The sequence below is a fragment of the Oxyura jamaicensis genome, chromosome 14 (genome assembly GCF_011077185.1).
Source record: "Oxyura jamaicensis isolate SHBP4307 breed ruddy duck chromosome 14, BPBGC_Ojam_1.0, whole genome shotgun sequence".
NCBI lineage: Eukaryota > Metazoa > Chordata > Aves > Anseriformes > Anatidae > Oxyura > Oxyura jamaicensis.
In genome coordinates this window covers 6,477,101-6,494,916 of record NC_048906.1, presented here as the reverse complement: position 1 = coordinate 6,494,916, position 17,816 = coordinate 6,477,101, and the positions used below count along the sequence as shown (strand labels likewise).

At 40.4% G+C, this 17,816-nt stretch overlaps 1 protein-coding gene across 2 annotated transcripts; it reads left to right on the top strand.

The window, feature by feature from the left end:
* Window positions 1-686: 686 nt before the first annotated feature.
* On the top strand, window positions 687-4,988 carry FOXL3 (forkhead box L3). Of its 2 annotated transcripts, none has more exons than XM_035339989.1 (3): window positions 687-933; window positions 1,794-1,860; window positions 2,210-4,988. In XM_035339989.1, the coding sequence occupies exons 1-3, from the start codon at window positions 827-829 to the stop codon at window positions 2,681-2,683; spliced, it is 648 nt and encodes a 215-aa protein (XP_035195880.1). In that variant the 5' UTR covers window positions 687-826; the 3' UTR covers window positions 2,684-4,988. The 2 variants fall into 2 exon arrangements, with proteins under 2 accessions (XP_035195880.1, XP_035195879.1); XM_035339988.1 differs by having other exon boundaries at window positions 691-933; window positions 1,692-1,860.
* The last annotated feature ends 12,828 nt before the right edge of the window (window positions 4,989-17,816 follow it).

The following is a 17,816-nucleotide window of genomic DNA, read 5'->3' as shown; positions in this document are numbered from 1 at the left end:
CCTGCCTACAGCTATTTTCCTTTTACTTTCCTGCTTGACAGTAGTCCCTCATATCCCTCTGTTCTCCTCTCTTTGAACATACACATTTTCCTTTAGTCATGGAAATATAATTTATGTCTATTATACTGCATTATAGATTGCAGATCGGGAGAAGCGTGCGTTACTGCCTGGATCGTCTGTTTATTGTACGTCGGGTTTCTAAAAATAAATAAATAAGAAAGCCACCCTGCTTCGCTGCGGAGAGAAAAAATAAGAAGGGGGAGGACTCGGGGGTTGGAGGAGGTGTGGGGGGAGCTGGACTCTGTTCTCAAAGTTTAATTTCCAAGCAGGGACCTTGAAGCATGATTTATTAACATCATGCTGTTTGCTTTTGTCACGTTGTGGATGTGGTGGGGGAAGCACTGGCCCCGCTCCAGCCCGGACCACCCAGCGAGTCACAAAGAGCTACCGGCGGTGCACACCCTGGTTCAAAGGTTCACCCCCAATCCACCAGCTCCATCAGTCACCAGCGCCCGGCCCCACCGCCCCACTGGAGGCGAGAGCAACAACAACAATAACACCTCCCCCCCGCCCCCCCCCCCCCCCAAAAAAAAATATATATATATATATATGCTAACAGACGGGCTGTCTGGGACACAAGAATTGCAAAAACAATCCCCACCCCAACAGGGAGAGTATGTGTGTACGGAGAAGAGGGAGAGTGAGGAGGGGGGAGAGAGGGAACGAGGCAGACAGAGGGGAGGGAAGAAGGGAGGAGGGAGCCCAAGCTCTGAGAAACATCACTCCATCTCTCTCACTCCACAGGAGCTGAGCAAGGAGCAGGACGATGTTTGACAACACACAGTACCCCTATAACTGCTTTAATTATGATGGGGATGATTATCCTACCTGTAGTTCTGACGAAGAGAAAAAATTCACCAGACCGGCATATAGGTAAGATGAAGTTTTTCCAAGTCCCCTCATCCCTGGGAAGGATTTTGAGCTCTGGGAGAGTGGGATCAGAGCATTGGGGGCAGTGGGGTACCTCGCCCCAGGTGTGCATGGTGGGGCTGGTCCTGGTGCAGGCACCATGGTGGGCAGATTTCCCCCCCTCTCTGTGCCTAAAGTGTTCATGATTTGTTTCTTCCCTTTGCGGGGTCACAGCAACTCTGGCATGCTGCTGAGCGACCAGACCTCAAATGGTCTCTTCTGACCTCTAGGAGCCCTAGGAGAAGGGGAATTAAATGTACAACGTGCCAATGGGGGAGTTGGGTGCAAATAATCGGTGGTGTGTTGGGAAGATGCATGGTGTAGGTGCTCACGGGTAGCTAAAGTCCTTTCCAGGAGAACGCAAGGTCTCCAGTGACAGGGGCTCTGAGCCTGGTCAGACTCACTGCAGCCTTTCAGCTCAGGGAAACTTTTCTGATAGGTTTTGAGAGGTGGGTGATATTTCTTTAATCCTCCTGGACTCTGCTGCCTGGAAGTAATGCCTGCATTTCATGCTGGTTATCGGAGAGGAGAGGCAGTGACTGCACTCGGGGCTTGTCCCTCAGACATCTCGGGTTAGGGTGCAGAACTGGAGACCAGGGTGCAGGGTGCAGAAAAGGAGAACTTTTGGAAGTGGGCTCATAGACACACACATACCTGTGTAGTCCTAATAATGGAGTATGTGGGCAAGGTGACGCTGTAACAGCAAGTTTTCCTTTTTTCAGCTACATTGCCTTAATTGCAATGGCCATCCAGCAAAGTCCTTCAAATAAAGTCACCCTCTCTGGCATTTATGACTTTATAATGAAGAAATTTCCTTACTACAGATCAAATCAAAGAGCCTGGCAGAACTCCATCCGACATAACTTATCATTAAACAGTTGTTTTGTGAAGGTAAGACCTATAACTATATATATACATACACACTGTGCATGGCTAAAAAAATATGCAGGAATAATCCCATCACTAGGAAATAAGGAAAAAGAGCAGCTGAGCTGCAAATCACTTAAATCTTCCCGAATTGTCAATTATAGAGATAAAGAGTATGTCCTTGTCTGGTGTGTGCTAATAGATAACAAATTGAAGAGGCTGGAGTTTACATCCTATTCATATAATGAAAGAGAATAGGCTTAAAAGTCTTGTCATATGTGTTTACACCATTCTTGAATGTAAATGAATGCAGATGTTAAGCAGCAGCATCTGTAACACATACAAATACTGAACTGCCTTTAAATAAATACAGGTTCCCAGAACAGAAGGGAATGAGAAGGGGAAAGGAAACTATTGGAGCTTTGCAACGGGATGCGAATCCATGCTGGATCTCTTTGAAAATGGGAATTACAGGAGAAGACGGAGGAGGAGGAACATGAAAAGGGAACATAAAGAGCAGAGATCAAGCAGAGGGAAAGGTCTTTCATCCCCTGATATGTCTCCTATGGACTCTGCTTTTAACAGCATTTCCTCTTCTGAAAGTAAACACGAAAGAATTGGATCAGGACCAAGACTACTGGAGCCTCGTGGGTTTGCTCCAAACAACACGACTAGCAGGCAGAGCCTGAGCAATTCCAAATCGGATTCTGAAATTAAATTCAGCATCGATTACATTCTTTCAGCCCCTGACCCTTTGCCTGTCCTGAGATCTCAGTACAATATGCAAGAAAACAAGTATCACCTACTGGAGGCCCAGCAGATTAATCTCCAATTTTGGACAATGTGATGTTATTTATACGTGGTAACAAAATCTGAGTTGCAGTGTATTCAGCAGCCTCATGTCACTGAAAATCAGCCATCTGCCTCCTTTTTCTCTTCCCGAGCAGTACACAGAAAGGGTTACCGATTTACCAGCTGGTACTCTGTCTATCCCCAAAGAACTTTGCTAAGGTTAAAGTCTAAATAACTGTTACCAATATCAGTTTTTACTATGCTGAAATCCATGCAATTCTAGCATTGTTTTCTAAAATATCCTGGACTTCACCAACCACCACACAGAATTTCCCTTTTCAAGCAGAATCCAACAGAAGAGAGGCTTGCTCATCACCCAACACTTTTATTAGAGACAAAGTGAATCAGATTCCACTTTCACTAGTGGAAATTAGGATTAATTCCACCAAAGTGTATAGGTCAGATCTTGAGCTGATCTAAAACAATGTAATTCTGTTTATATGTGCTGGCTGAGAATGTAATGGGTTGGGCTTTGTTTTCTTAAAAGGAATCACAGAAAATCACTCTGTCTTCCCTTAATTTTTATTTTAGCATCATGTCTCAAACTGTTGTGTACTATGCAGTTTTACTCCCTCTTTATTTAATAAATGTAGCTATTAATAAGTGTTTAAGATATATTTTTGTTGATATTCAGGACAGAGTTGTTTAAACTGTTAAAATTGTATTCAGAAAAACGCCACAAAAGCAAATTGCAAGGCTGTTGAACTCTGGTAGACATTGATGGATAATGTGGCAGAGGCACAGGGTCTCCTAATACTTTGATTTAAAAGCAAAAATAACACTTTCCCCTGGTACTATCAGAAAACTTCCTGAGATGCTGCAGGAAAGCCCTTGAACGTATTTCACTTAGCAAGTATTAAGGGAGACACAATTTTCCAAGAAGCTGCGTTCAGTGTCAGCCGAAGCCAAAATTCCAACCACCTGCTTTGAGACAATTTGAATATTCTTATTAAACAGATTTTTATTGATCCTTCTTGCAAGCAATTACCAAAGTGGTACCTGATATGATTTCAGGAAAGCTGGTGAGATTTATAATTTGCAGATAGCAGTGTTAGATAATGAGCTCCATTTCTAATGAAAGCCCTTTCATTACCATTTACATGCAGCAGGGTGTTTCAGGACAGAACCTGATGGCCTATGATGAACTATAACTAGCATTTAAGAACTTGTTCTTATACAACGTGCTCATGACAAATTGCTTCCCAGTACGTAACAGTAGCATCAGCAGAGACACTACAAAATCTTGGTTTTGGCTTGGCTACTAAAAACTTTGCCTATTGAAGATAAAAGAAAAAAAAAAAAAAAAAAAGAAAGAAAAAGAAAAAGAAAGAGAAAAAAAAAAGAAAAAAATACAAGGATTCTAGTGGTTTTAAGAAATTACATATATAGGGATAAAATTATCTTTACAACATGAATTAAAGGTAAATGAAGGTATATGAGATAAGATTAAGCAAATTGTGCTAGAAGAATGCTCAGGCATGACTTGAATTTTTATGCAGAAGCTTTGACATTTCACTAAGTTATTTTACATTGTGTCTAATATATACTGTACATTTATACTATATATTCTTATATATTGTTATTGAGAAAAGGAGCAATATTACTGCACTTAAATGTTGTAAAAATGCATGATGTATGTTGCTATGATGCTGAAAGTCCTGCCATGTACTGAAAATTTACCATCAGCAGTATTTCATGCCGATTGGTAATAAATGCTCATTTTGGGGAAAACTATAAAACTTGCTGTCTTCTGGCATTTCCCTACCATGCAAAAGTCTTTGCTTCTTCTTCAAAAAAAGTCAAAATGGAAAATCATGTCGAAGTCATATCACTGCATGTCTCCCAGACTGTCCAAGAGATGCCTTCTTGTGGCCAAATTCTGCCTTCAAATGGGAGTTTTCAGTTCCCTGTGAATCAATGGTTGTTCTAGGCTATTAACTGAAAGCAAAATTTGACTCATTAGACCCAATTGATAATCTGTTTACACTGATGTTAGAAAAAGAAGAAAACTTCTGGGGTCACTGGGAAGATGGATTCTCATTTGAAGATAAATGAGAATTTGCTCCTTTCGTATTTATATTCAGTAGTTAATAGATATGGGAAGCATGTCTGCAGTGAGTACCTCAGTATATGCATGCACTCACATGTGTCGATATGTGTGCACCTCTACATTTATATATTCATGCTTCATATGCATATTTTTTCTTGATTGTTTTAAACATGCAATGCTGCTGTTAAGCTGATAGTTATAGTACACATGGTGCTATATTTGAAATATATATTTTTTGCAGTGAAGTGTGCATATGTTTCTTACTATGTGTTCTTTGTTACTGCTGTTATCAAAAGGTAACTAAATGACAGCAAAAGTTCCCACCAAGCACACACCTCTCCCAGGTGAATGCAGTGGGCTGCTGAGACCAATGGTTAAACAGTTATAGCTACTAAGCACTACAGGATAAATGCATTAGGAAAGGCAGAAATATACCCATATAGATTTGCAGCAGAGCTCCAAAACCATTTTCAGTGAGATGAATTAATATTCACAAATAGCCATTTCCTTTGCTTGCAGTAAAGTGCCTGCTAGGAGAGACTGTCAAACCTGAGTTTCCCTAACATATAATCAAAGAAATTTGTGTACAAATAGGTGTTAACATTTGTTTTGCAAAGGATATCAATCATATTTCAAAAAATGAAGGGACATATTTCAATTTACCCAGTATATTATATTCTGACGACTCCAGAAAGGTTTCCAGCACTTAAAGTGAATGGCATTTAATATAGAACAACATAACAGGGGTGAGGGCTAGACGTGACCTTATTCAAATGTCGTAGCCATTACAAAGCCATTCCCAATGTAATTATAATTAAATACTTTATGCCTTTCTTGCAAATCCTCTGATCGATCATTGATATTAACATTAATATTGTATTACCCCCGAGCAAATGTCTCCCACACAAGTGTTATGGATCACCAGGTTTCCATTAACAAAGTTGTGAGCTATTGCCGTATGCTGGTCGTGGATAAATTTACGTAAATTACCTTTTCTCGGGGAAGGGGCGGGGGGGGAAAGTCTAGGGTTTTTTCTTATCCCTGCACTCTGAGTCCAGTGCTATTTCTTCAGTTCCATCACAACCTGCCAGTTACTTCCATACGACCATTACCAAAAAAAGAGAAAAATCTCATAGGAACATCCCTCCTTGCTCTTCTCTGAAGCAGCTGAATATTCCCTAGACGTGGCTGGTGTGGTGGAGAACAGTTTGGTGCCTGAGTTAAAAGCTGAAGCCAGGGCTGAGCAGTGCATGCAGGCTGAGGAGGGGGCTTCCTCCTCATGGGCAGGATGAGGACAGGGGTCTGCACCCCACCATCCCTGCGATGGTTATGCTGTGCACAGCTGCCAAAATGAGCAACAGTAAAGGTGTTTGGTTGAATCCTTCATTTCATGGGGTCTTCTTGATTGGAAATGGAAACCCAGAAGGAGCCTTGGATTTCCTAATCCTAAAAAACCTGCTTCCCCTGGGGGGCTGATGCTGCCTGTCCCAAGCCCAGCAGCAGGGGAGCAGCTCCTCCCTGCCTGGCAGGGGAGAACAAGCCTTTTGTCCTGTCCTCTTAGGATCATAAATACCTTTGCAAAGCGAAAGATGAAAGGTTTCTTCCCGGGGAGAAGCTTGGTTCAGCCTTGCTGAGGGTCCCCAGGGTGTTCTGTTTATGTATCCATTTAAAGAAACGCTTCCCATGATAAATCAAAGATTTTGTGGAGCTGTGCCAGGTTACTCTGTAGTGGTTTGATTTCCAATGATTTAATATCTTGGGCTTTTGACACTGATATCACAGAAATTTTATATATATATATATATATATAGATATATATATATATATATTTACATGGGAAGATGATGTTCTTGCTGCAGAGTAAAATCCAAAGTACACAGGCAAAGATGCAAGCACTTTTTTCCTACAATCAACATGAAGAGGCCAGATAACACCCAATGCAAATCAGTGGCTGACCTCAACTGCTGGAACATCTCCCTCATAGAACAACCTTCCCCACATTATGGGAGCACTAATAAAAATTAGAAGAGCTAAAACCAAACCTTTTCTTTGTCAGTAAAGCCAAGCTGCCCTATATTTCCTACAGTCAGATAGACCTTACTAGTTGAATCCCATTAAATCATAGCATAAGGAGAAGCTGTGTTCAAGAAGCATTTGAAGGGCTAACCATGCTAGAGAGCTGGTGCTCACCATGACTATATTTTGTTGTGCTGCATCTTGTTGCTTGTATTGTCACAGCCCTCCTAAGCCATGTGACAAGTTGGTCCTCAATTACAGTGCAGGGCAATCTGCGTGCTCCTTCAAAGATGAATGTAGATTTTCAATTTTGGACCATTTTCTGTTCCCAGAAGTTTTTCCTTTTGGGTAGGAATTTCCTGTCCAGGTCCAAATGCTGTGTGTCCTTTCCACTCTCTTTCTGGTAGAGGGGACACCCTGAGAGGGGAAGAAGTATGGAGGGACAAGCCTTGAGGAAAAAGCTCTGCTACACATCTTCCAACAGTATAGACTTGGCTGGAACTCTGCAAATGGTTTGGTGCAAGAGTCCTTTGAGCTCTCTATCTGGTTTGTATTAACACCATCTTGCAAATGGGCAGTAGCTCCCAGTGTCCCACCACACTCAAGCTCAGGTGCTAGAAGGACCTTAGCCCATGTGCTTGCATCATGCCTAAGCAAACAGGGTCTTAATCTTCAAATCTGGCAGTGTAACACATCCCTCCCTGTGATCAGCACTTCAGATTCCAAACCCAAAATGTGGAAGTCCCACTCTGATCATTCCAGCTGGACATTCCCCTCTCTAGATCCTCTGGGGTGCATTCTCCTCCCAGCTCTGTGGGTGTAAATCCTTGCAAATCCATTAACTTTAGTGCAATTGCTTTTGGAACTTAAATAGCACATGTGAAAATGAACTTTGCATTTTGTGCCCAATGTCTCTACTTACACAGTCTGCCAAACTGTGCCAGCAACTCATCTTCTAGATAGCATTCACAGAGTAATGAATGGTCCTGTCTCCATATTTTGCCTCAGCATCCAGCTTCTAATTTCTTTCTCCAGAGCATGGCTACCATATGCGCTGCAAGGCAAAAAGAACCTACTACATACCCTCTGTCTCTTTTACTGAGAATGTCTTTCTTATTGCATGTAGGGTCATTAAAGACCAGGGTAGGTCCAAGCCCTATGGAACTCACACTAGCATTTTTTTACCCAGAGAGCTAACATAAAATAACAAAGTAAGCTGTGCTCTCTCCCACCCTAGCTACAACGGTTGGAGGCAAATCCAACTGTGAGAATTTTGCCTGAGAAAGAACTGCAGGATTTCTCCCACTGTGAAATCCAGCTGTTAATTCAAACAGAAGGGATGGACCTGACCAGATAGGCCAACTGGCTTGTTTCCATCCCAAAGTCCATTGTGTTCCACAAGTTCCTAAATTTATGGTTGTGAAGGTCTTCCAAGCCCTGTAACGGAGTATGGCATGCAATGTTTTTGTTATGGAATGCACACTGCAAAGGAAAAACAAGGTTTGAATTTATCTTTCAAATGAAGATCCTGGAATCTCTCAGGATAAACAATCTAAATTAGGAATCAAAACACGCCATGTTTCTCACCATAAGTATGAAACTGAAAATAAGCACTTACAGAGTACTGTCAGAGAAAAAAGCTAGAAGTTGCAATAACCCAACCAACTCTCTTTTTGTCATGAGCATTTCTGTGCGTGCTCATTGTCACTTCCTAGCAGGGGATGGCAATGAGCAGCAATGGGAACAACCTTTCATCTTTGGGAGACTGTCATTCAGTTGGAGTGTTTCAGAAAAAAACGTTTTGCATTTCAGGATTGAGCTGTCGTTATTCACCATCAACGTTTATGTTAGGCGCATATTATCTTGTCTTGCTTTGAGCAGGCAGGAAATGAGATACCAAAATGCTCTTTGACTTAACAGTGCTGCTTTCCTGTTGCTACAGCTCCACAAAAGAACTGTTCTGACAGATCTGCTCCCTTTCAGGTCTTAGTCAAAGATGCAATGAAGACTTAATAGGCTTGGAATTCTGTTCAATTTTCAGAGTAATATCAGTGGTTCTAATTAAAAAAAAAAAAAAAAAAAAAAAAAAAAAGGACGAAAAAGTAACTTCCTGAAATTTGCATGGCTACAACAATGGTACTCTTTCTCTCAGTCATAAAAATCTTTTGTTAGTACTAGTCGTTGGCCTTACAGCCCCATGTATGTGAATCTAACTGCCCCCCAGAAGCTGCAGTTTCCATAGCTGCTAATGGTGAAATACTGTCATGTTTTCCTTTGTCCAGGAAAAAAATTAGGTTAGAATCAACTTTCCTCTTGAGCCCAAAGGCTCCACTGACCATTAGCCATCTGTCCCAAGCAGATCAGCAATAGCTGAAAATCCTTTCTGAGTTTTCATGCACAGATATTTATCACTACATCAAAATTGCTCCCTGTTTCCCTCTCTATACCTCGAGGCATTAGGCTGTGCTTGTATTGACTGCCACCAGTATCCTCTGTTGCTGTCTTCTCCTTCCAGCATGGACTGTCTGAAAATGGGAAACAGAAGCAGTTTTTCCATAAAATGAATCTGGAAAATAACAGGTGCAATGAGCTGTGTTTTGTGATTAATCTGTCTCAAGCTTTTCTAAAGCTGAGGGCTATATGAGCAATTATCAAGCCCTGGGAGGCATTTCAGTACTAATCAGCCCATAACATTGTTCTGCACTGGAGCATCTGGGACTGGCTTCATCAGTTGAATCCTGACTCTTATGAAATGAATGGGAGTTTTGCCACTGGGTTCAAGTGATCAAAACTTCATATTCTGTTGCCAGAACCAGAGATTATTCAGTTTAAATGCCGTGTTGACTGCAGAGAAAATTAAATACCTTCTAGAAGTAAGTTGATGTCTTCTCAAGACAAAATAGAAGCTTGTTTCCACAGGTTTCTTTGGCTCTGTCTTTCAGCCAGAAAAAATACTCCTTGAATTCAGTGGGAGATGTGTACAAATAGGGAAGAAGTTCCTCAAAGCCCAAGGGCTGAACACAGCAGAACCAGATGTTGGCATGTGGGGTGAGATTCCTGGTGCAAAGATGTTTGTATGTTCTTTGAGAGCACCTCTGTTCTGGGGCTGGTGTACGCATCCAAATAAACAAGTTAAGCTAGGCTAATACCCAAACTTGGGATCTCAAATTTTCTTTCAGCCGGAAACTCTCCCAAATCTGCTACAGTTTGGCAAAGGGGTGACACCGTATTACTTTCTATTTTGTTTTGCTGTTGATGAAATTACAGGAAAATAAATGTTTTCAAGATGATACATTGTGTATCCCTAATAAATACCAAGGGCATTTAATATAAACTATGGACACATGGTGTGCTTTGTTGTTCTAAGTAACCATTTCCTTTTAACCAAATGAAAAGCTAGTTGTGCTGTGATGCTGCAGATTATAAATTAGCAGCTCTCATATGGTTTTGTGCAATTGTTTCTTGAAGAGCTTTAGGCTACTTCAGACAAAAATTTCAAATAAAATGTGAATTCATTGAACTGTAACTTGTGGTATTAGATTTATAATAAACAAAGGTAGGTCACATAATCATGTCATTGAAAACAACATTTTAAAATTCAGCCAGCAACATTTCAATCTAGTTTTGGTTCTGGTTCTAAAGTCAAGAGGAAGCTTGGTGCTTTCTGCTTCCCAGCACGTGAAACCAAGGCACGCGTAGACCAGGTGGAGAGCATGCAGCCAGGCATGCACTTCAAGCTGTTTTGCTGAGGTGGGAGAAGAGAAGACATTTCTTGTTGACCAGAGGTGGCAACAGCTGGCTCCTGCCTCAGACAAGGATGGAGGGGTCAGCTGAGGAGAGGAGTGGGGCACAATTCAGTCCTTCTTCCAGTGCTTCCTCACTGCTGGGCCTCACCTGTGCTCAGTGGAACACCTGGGGAAGAGCAGAAATCAAGACTGGCCACAGAAGAAAGGTACCAGTCCACCACAGCAGCAGATTGCTCAGAGAACCTGCTTGTTTTCCTACCTCAGCTACAGGAAGGAATGTGCCATAATGCATAGAAACTTTTTTTATTTTACCCCTAAGCCTGAATCTGAATTTCTGTCATTTTGCTCTGGAAGAACAAAGACTATACTTGAGCCTCAAGCCCAACTGCAATGTACTTCTGTAAGGAATATTTCTATTAGCAAGCAAGTTTTCTGTGCATTGGGCTCTACGAGTACATGTGCATGTGTACACCACATATGAAATTGATATCTCTATCTTAATTCTAGGTTGCAATTACTTGGAGATGAAGTTTAAAATTTTTCCAACTGCCAGACTTGTGAGCTAAATGACTGTATAGCTACTGAAATTGATTATCAGGCTTCCTGTTTCCTCGCTTGTGATCTGGTAATATTGACATACGGTACAAGGAAATTGCAATCTGAACTACTAGTAGCAATAGCTAGAGGCAATTACAGAAGGAGTATTGCTGGTGGTGGCACATGGATTCCTTTATTAGATTTAACCATATTCTGATCATAATGCATTCATTTAAGATAGAAGGAAATTCTATATTTTGTTTTTAAACTACACCCAAGAAAACATTTTAGTATGTTTGTGTATTTCAGGCTTTGCTTTGGAATACTGAAAGAAGAAAATGTTATGGCTCCAGAAATTCAGGTCCATTTTGACTCTAATAGGGGCGATGTATTTGTATCATTGCCCCCTTGCATCAGGAGCAAGTTGTTTTCTCTCTCTGTGCCACCACATTCCCATTTGCAAGGCAGCACAGAGAGTTCACCTTTGCAAAGCATTTTATTAAAAATATGCTATGTAAGCTCAAGTTATTAACCTTCTATATTATATTCATTTGCTATCACCTTTTCTGCCTTTGCTTTAGTCTACTCTAGAGCTTGAACAATTAATCCCTGCTGTCACTGACCAGTTGCCACAGATCAGTTTTGCAAAGGCCTGAGTCATAAGTAAATGTTTAAAAGCTGATTTTAGGAATGGAAATATTAAGATTTTTTTTTTTTTTTTAAAAAGTGTAAAGAGAACTAGGATCAGATCACAAGACTTGGAAATGTTACTTTTTAAAAAACAAAAACAAAAACAAAATAATCTTGTTTCTCATTTTCAAGATGAACATGTATCCAGCTAAATGAAAGAAGCTTTCCAACTTGTGTCACACTGACTACCACCCACATTAGCAAACTTTGTGCCATTACAGCAAGCAGAAGAATTTTGCACCCAGTTATTTTCATAAAGACCCACAAAAAATATTTTGCTGGCAGTAAAAAATGAGTAACCTCCTGTAATTTCAAGAGAGGAGTCTCTAGCACTGTGGATGATGGTATAGCAATAAGTGATTGAACTGGCCTCTGTAAAGGATTTCTATGCTGCCAGGATATTTGTTCAAACCCAAGGAATTCAGGAGCTTAAAACAGCTTTTGCCACAGCAGATGCTCCCTGGATGCTGAACCTCCTGGAGAATCCAGCCTTGCTCTTCTGCTCTTCTTGTGATATTCCCAACCCTATTAGGAGGGGAGAGCATTCAATAACCCAAGTTCAACAAAAACAGAGCTTTGATTTTGCCTTCGGAGAAAGTTCCCAGGCCAACCCAAGCTCATTACTTAGCATTTGCTACAAACCTAGTCTCAGTGCCATCCTGAAGTAATGATCCATGGCCATCCGTTACACAGAGGCTGAGAAAAAGTGGATTGTCATGGATCGTGGCTCCTCGACAGGCCAACCTTTTCAGAAGAAAAGTTCAGCAGAAGTGGGAAAGTTATTGTTGGCTTTTTTTTTTTTTTTTTTTTTTTTTTTCCTTGCCTGTGTGATTTGTGAGAAAAGTGCTTTTACTAATGAGCTCTGCCCTCCTCTCTCCTTCTCAGGTCCCTGGGGCTTTGCATGTGTGACTTCCCACTGAAGCTGCAGCAAAATCTAGCTGTGAGTGTGAACAAAGCATATAAAACTGCACTGTAATTACAGAGAGCCTTACCTGCAACCGCTGCTGAAGGTGTAAGGTAGCATCTGTTGGGACCACTATAAGCTATAATAAAGGTGAAATGTAGGACTTTCTATCTTGTTGCAATACCAGCTGCATGCAATTCAGACAGGAGTTTGCCTGTAATGAACCCAGACTTTTAAAGGCTTGGAACTTTCTGTGACCCTCAAAAAAAATTGATAATTAAGGAAGTGAGGAAGCAGATATGTCAAAATGTGATGAGTGACTCTTAGTGAATTTTTCCTTCCTCCAAATGGGACAGAGTGGAAATTTTACCACTACCATAAAGTGTCTAGAACAAAATACATTAAGAAGATTTGTACAAACATAATCAAACTTGTCAATTTTCTCAAAGCTCTTAGGCTCAGTCTATCTTTGATCAAAACCAGCTGGAAGAGGAATGAATATACCTGGAAACTGGGCAATCCTGTCATACCTTCGCAGTGGCCCATGTGGAGCCAGGCTTTGTTATGCTCAGTCAGGTTCCAACCCCTTTTTGCTTGAAATACAAAAGTTAATGGAGATTTTCTGTTGGTTAAATGTATGTAAAATGATGCTTGAAATGAAAAGTCCCGAGTTAACTGACTTTTCATTACTGAAATCAGTTAAAGTTGCATAATGTTTTTCTTAAAATAATTAGTGCTCAATCAGGTTCATTTGGTAGACTAGCTGGGTTATTTTAAGGCAGCATTGTGTTTTATTCAAGAAGGCTCTTTTGTATTTGAATTATTTCCACAAAGTGATGCAGATAATTGCTTAATGCTTAGTCATTCTAATACATAGTCCCTCAGCATCTGAACATTATTAATGGGAGCAGAACTTGGCAAAACTACCTGTAATTTATTTTTTTTTCTCCCCCTAATCTTTTTTGAGCCAAAGACAGAACATCACAGACAATGAGGTATTCAAACTTTCTATTTTTTGCCTGCAAATTGATCCAGAAATAAAGTGTGTTACTCTGGCTGCCACTTCAGGACTGCTTTCACATCACTTAGGTTTTAATACGTTACATTTTAGCCAAGTTTAAACCTGCTCAATAGGTGCACATTCGTCTTGGTACCTCTAATGTTTCCCCAGACAAATAACTTTACTGACCAGAATCAGGACCAAAGACTTCCTTCTCCTTTGTAAAGGTTTGTTTTGTTTGTTTAAATATTAGCATCCACCAACAGTGCAAAATAGACCTTTTTCATTAGTTGTTTGATCATGGTGGGAAAAGCTATTAATTTAGTCAGTTCCCTGCAATGAACTCTGGGGTTGCTACCAAACCACAAACTGATGAAAACAATAAATGCTAGACTGTATTAACTGTAAAGGTTAATCCATAAATCAAAGAGAAATGTCAGATGCCTTTTAACATTGATTGAGATGTAATTTGGTGTTGGTAGTGATATGTTTGTTACATAAATTCACATGTGCACTCGATTCCTGTTAGGAGTCTAGGTCTTTGTAACTTAAAAATAAAATAAAATAAAATAAGTAGTTTGTTTTATTTACATAACCATATAAAGATAGAATACCTCATTCTGTTTCGGTTATGTTATAACACTGATTTTTAAACAAGTGAATATTAACATCCAGGTCTTCTTCCAGGGCTTGGTATACTTGGCTTGGTATAAAAATGAATACTCAGTTGTTTTTCCTGAAAGTATGCCATTACCTTAAATATGTTTAAAGCAGTTGTTCCTTTTAATTTTTGCTTTTGATTCATGGTTTTTAAATTACAGCATAAGAATTAGCCTTTGTACAAATGTACTCAGAAATATAGAACATGTTTTCTATGTTATGGACACATAATATTTAAATATATAATATAAAACAACAAATATGAAGAGGAAATTCCACAAATTAGATCAGAATGGAATACAGAAACTGATGCCAACAGAGCAAGAAAAAGATCATTACGGTCACTCATAGAAACCACTACTTTCTTTCCACTACTCTTCATGAAAGAAATGTGAGGCCACGGAATTCTTCACTTGGCACAGATGAGAATCAGGTCACCAGACCTCAAAATATAAACAGATAAAACCAGCCTTTCAAGCTTTATCCACCCAAGGAAATTGCAAAAGAGAGTCCTCAAGGTCAGGAGCATCACTCTGAGGTCACTATTAGCCAAAAAAATGGAAGCCACTGAGCTTTTTCACTAGCTGTCACTTTGGTGGCAGGATGCTGAAGGCTGCTAAAGTAGGGAGCATTCTGCACTTCCAAAAACTGCAGAGGCCCTGGCTCAGTCTTTTTGCCTTGTTTTTTTTTTCTGAGAGAATCACAGATGATATCATTTTATGTGGTAACCACTGCAAGAAACCTGTGGGAGCAATGTTTTAAAAGCAGTCAGGTAGAAGATCACAATCATTTGCTTCTGGTTAATTTAGCAGAGCCATGAGTGGGAATGTTTTCCCCCAGATTCCTGAAGGGCTTCGATCCAAACAGGCATCCAGAATGCTTCTAGTGAGATTAAGACATATAATGACATAAGGCTTGGTCAATTGAAAAATGCCCTAAAATTTCTTCATTCTGTGGTAACAGGACTCTTCAAAGCTCAGCGATGGCAGCTGAGTATTTCAGCAATGGAGATGGGCCATGCAGTGTACAAGTCCTGTGTGGACGTGTCATTTATCTCTTGATGACTATAAGCCATCCAAAGTTATTAATGTGATTTTATTGCCCCTTTCCCTCTGTCTATGAATGCATATAATAAGGGAAATCACATTCCTTATGTACCTCTTTTCCATGTTTTCTTGAAAATGACTGCAAGAGTTGAACCATATCCTCAGCTCATGAGTATTTTTTCAGTAGTGTTTCACTTACCACCAGATTTTGCCTATATATAAAATTTGGGGAGGAATATTCCCAGACACACGTGAATCCTCTGCAACGTCTGCTTGGGCACAGTTCGAGAAGAGCACAGATTACACACCTGAATAAGAGGGTAGCAAATAAAGGCAGATATCCCTGATCTCAGCCAGGCGCATCTTCTTCTTCTGCCCTCCCACAGCAGCTTAAAGGCACACGGGGAGGCTGGCGGGGCTGCGATCAAACACCGTGCTGTGGCTCTGCAGGCAGGGTGGGAGATCTGCACGGTGCTGGCATTCGCTAAGCCCCAGGGAGAGCCTGCCGTGGCTATCTAAATTAGGTCCTCAGAAGAGGGCAGGGAAGGAAAGATGCAGAAGGAGATTAAGACCACCCTGACCTCCAGCCAGCTCCCATGGCTCTGCGTTTTGTCCTGAGAAGGAAGCGGAAAAATGTCTTTGTAATCTGAAGCAATGCAGTCAAACATGAATCACAGATCCACACGCAGGAAAGCCTTTCTGATAAACATTACAACATACAACATATTTTGCTGGGAAGAGCAAGTCCTTATGCTAAAATAAGCCTGACTCTTTGTCAAAGCCCTGGCCGGAGATTTCTTAATTTTGGGCTTTCTCTCGCAATGTAAGGTTATGATTTACAGATTTTTCAGCTACATTCACCACATTTATATAGAGTGCTCTAATCAAAGGTTCAATACTCCTCACCTTCAAGGATGGAATTGTAATGAGTGCATAATAAGCTACTCAACAGCCATTAGTTCCCATGCCTTTTAGACTAACTTCAACAACTCCGACATCTTCAGTGTAGATTAGTGGAGCCCTGCTGATACACATAGCTATTGTCTCTGGAAATAAATGAAAATCGTATTATTGTTCAGAATGTCATTCACTTATATGCTAATTGAAAGGATTGCAAAATAAACTACAAACACAAAAAGGCACATGACTAGGGTAAACCTCAAGGACATGAATAATAGTGTTGGATGGAGACAGACCTCTGAAACCACCAACTTTTGGGAATTCCTCCTACACTCTGACTGTCACAAAGATGAGATATTGAGGCCAGCTCTCTTACCAGTTATGGTGGTCAGATTATTGTCCCACTGAATGGTAAGGATAACACAAACAGGGCAAGAAAGTCTGCAACGGCAGAGGTTCCCCTTGTAGATAGGCAGAGGGGTGCCCCACTGGGACCAGAGCTTCAGCTTTACCCCATGAGGATGAGTTAGATTGGCTGAAGAAGGGTATTATCAGACATTTGTAACAGTCAGGTCAGGATGATGAATTCCTTCCCACTCCCTCTTCAGCTTCAGCATGATCTCAACTGAAAGTTTCAATCACTGCAGTGCATCACTGAGCTTTTCCAACTTAAATGTCACTGATCTTTTTATTTTCTTCACTTTCTTTTATTTTAATTTCTTGGAAGATTTTTCCCTTGATTTCTCAAGTACTGATTCAAGCATGAGGATTTGACAGCTCAAGACTAGAAAAGGTAGATTCCTCCTCTATGGCACTGCACACTATGTCACTTACACCTGACCGCCTGTAAGAAAAAAGAACTGTGCACCAAACTAGGTAGTTACCCATAAACAAGTCTTCCTGTCAATCTCAGTCTAGACACCTGGAGTGATATCTCCTACCTCAGTGAACCTGCTCTAATGTGACTGGGTTCGATTATTTCCCAGCACAGAATTACCCACATCCAGTTGCATATAGTGTGGCAATACCTGCTGCTGTTGTCTTGGGACGTTTGAATACAAATATTTAGAACATTTCCCTTTAGAACAAACAATACATCCCTCTGTCTAGATGAGTTATTTTCTAGATTAAATAAATCAATAAGAGAAAAAAAAACAAAAAACAAAAAACAAAAAACAAAAAACAAAACAAAAAAAAAAAAAACAAAAAAAAAACATATATACACAGAGAAATCCCAGAAAGGAAAGAAGACAGGACACCCAGGTGCAGAAGTCTGGAACACTATTTCCCTGTTTCTTTTTTATACCAGAGTTGAACTGTATCTAAATTATTCATTAGGAATTAAAAACAATTTGGCTTTTTTTTTTTTTCTATTTGCTGTTTTGTTTTGTTTTGTTTGTTTGTTTTCCTCTGATCTGTTGTTTCCCTTTCACAGAAGGTGACACCTGTTTCACCAAAGGCCAAGCTGGGACCAGGCACCACTCCACTGAGTTCCAGTCCCTCTCTGCATGTCTGAGTTTAGTGCAGGGAACGAAATCCCTTACCCACTTTTAGATGTCAGAGATATTGCATGAAAACC

Bases quoted from the DNA above. Each gene is read 5' to 3' on its own strand.
- FOXL3 (XM_035339988.1), top strand. From the start codon at position 827: ATGTTTGACAACACACAGTACCCCTATAACTGCTTTAATTATGATGGG. The intron at 934-1,691 runs GTAAGATGAAGT...TCCTTTTTTCAG, and splicing joins TTCACCAGACCGGCATATAG to CTACATTGCCTTAATTGCAA. The intron at 1,861-2,209 runs GTAAGACCTATA...AAATAAATACAG, and splicing joins TAAACAGTTGTTTTGTGAAG to GTTCCCAGAACAGAAGGGAA.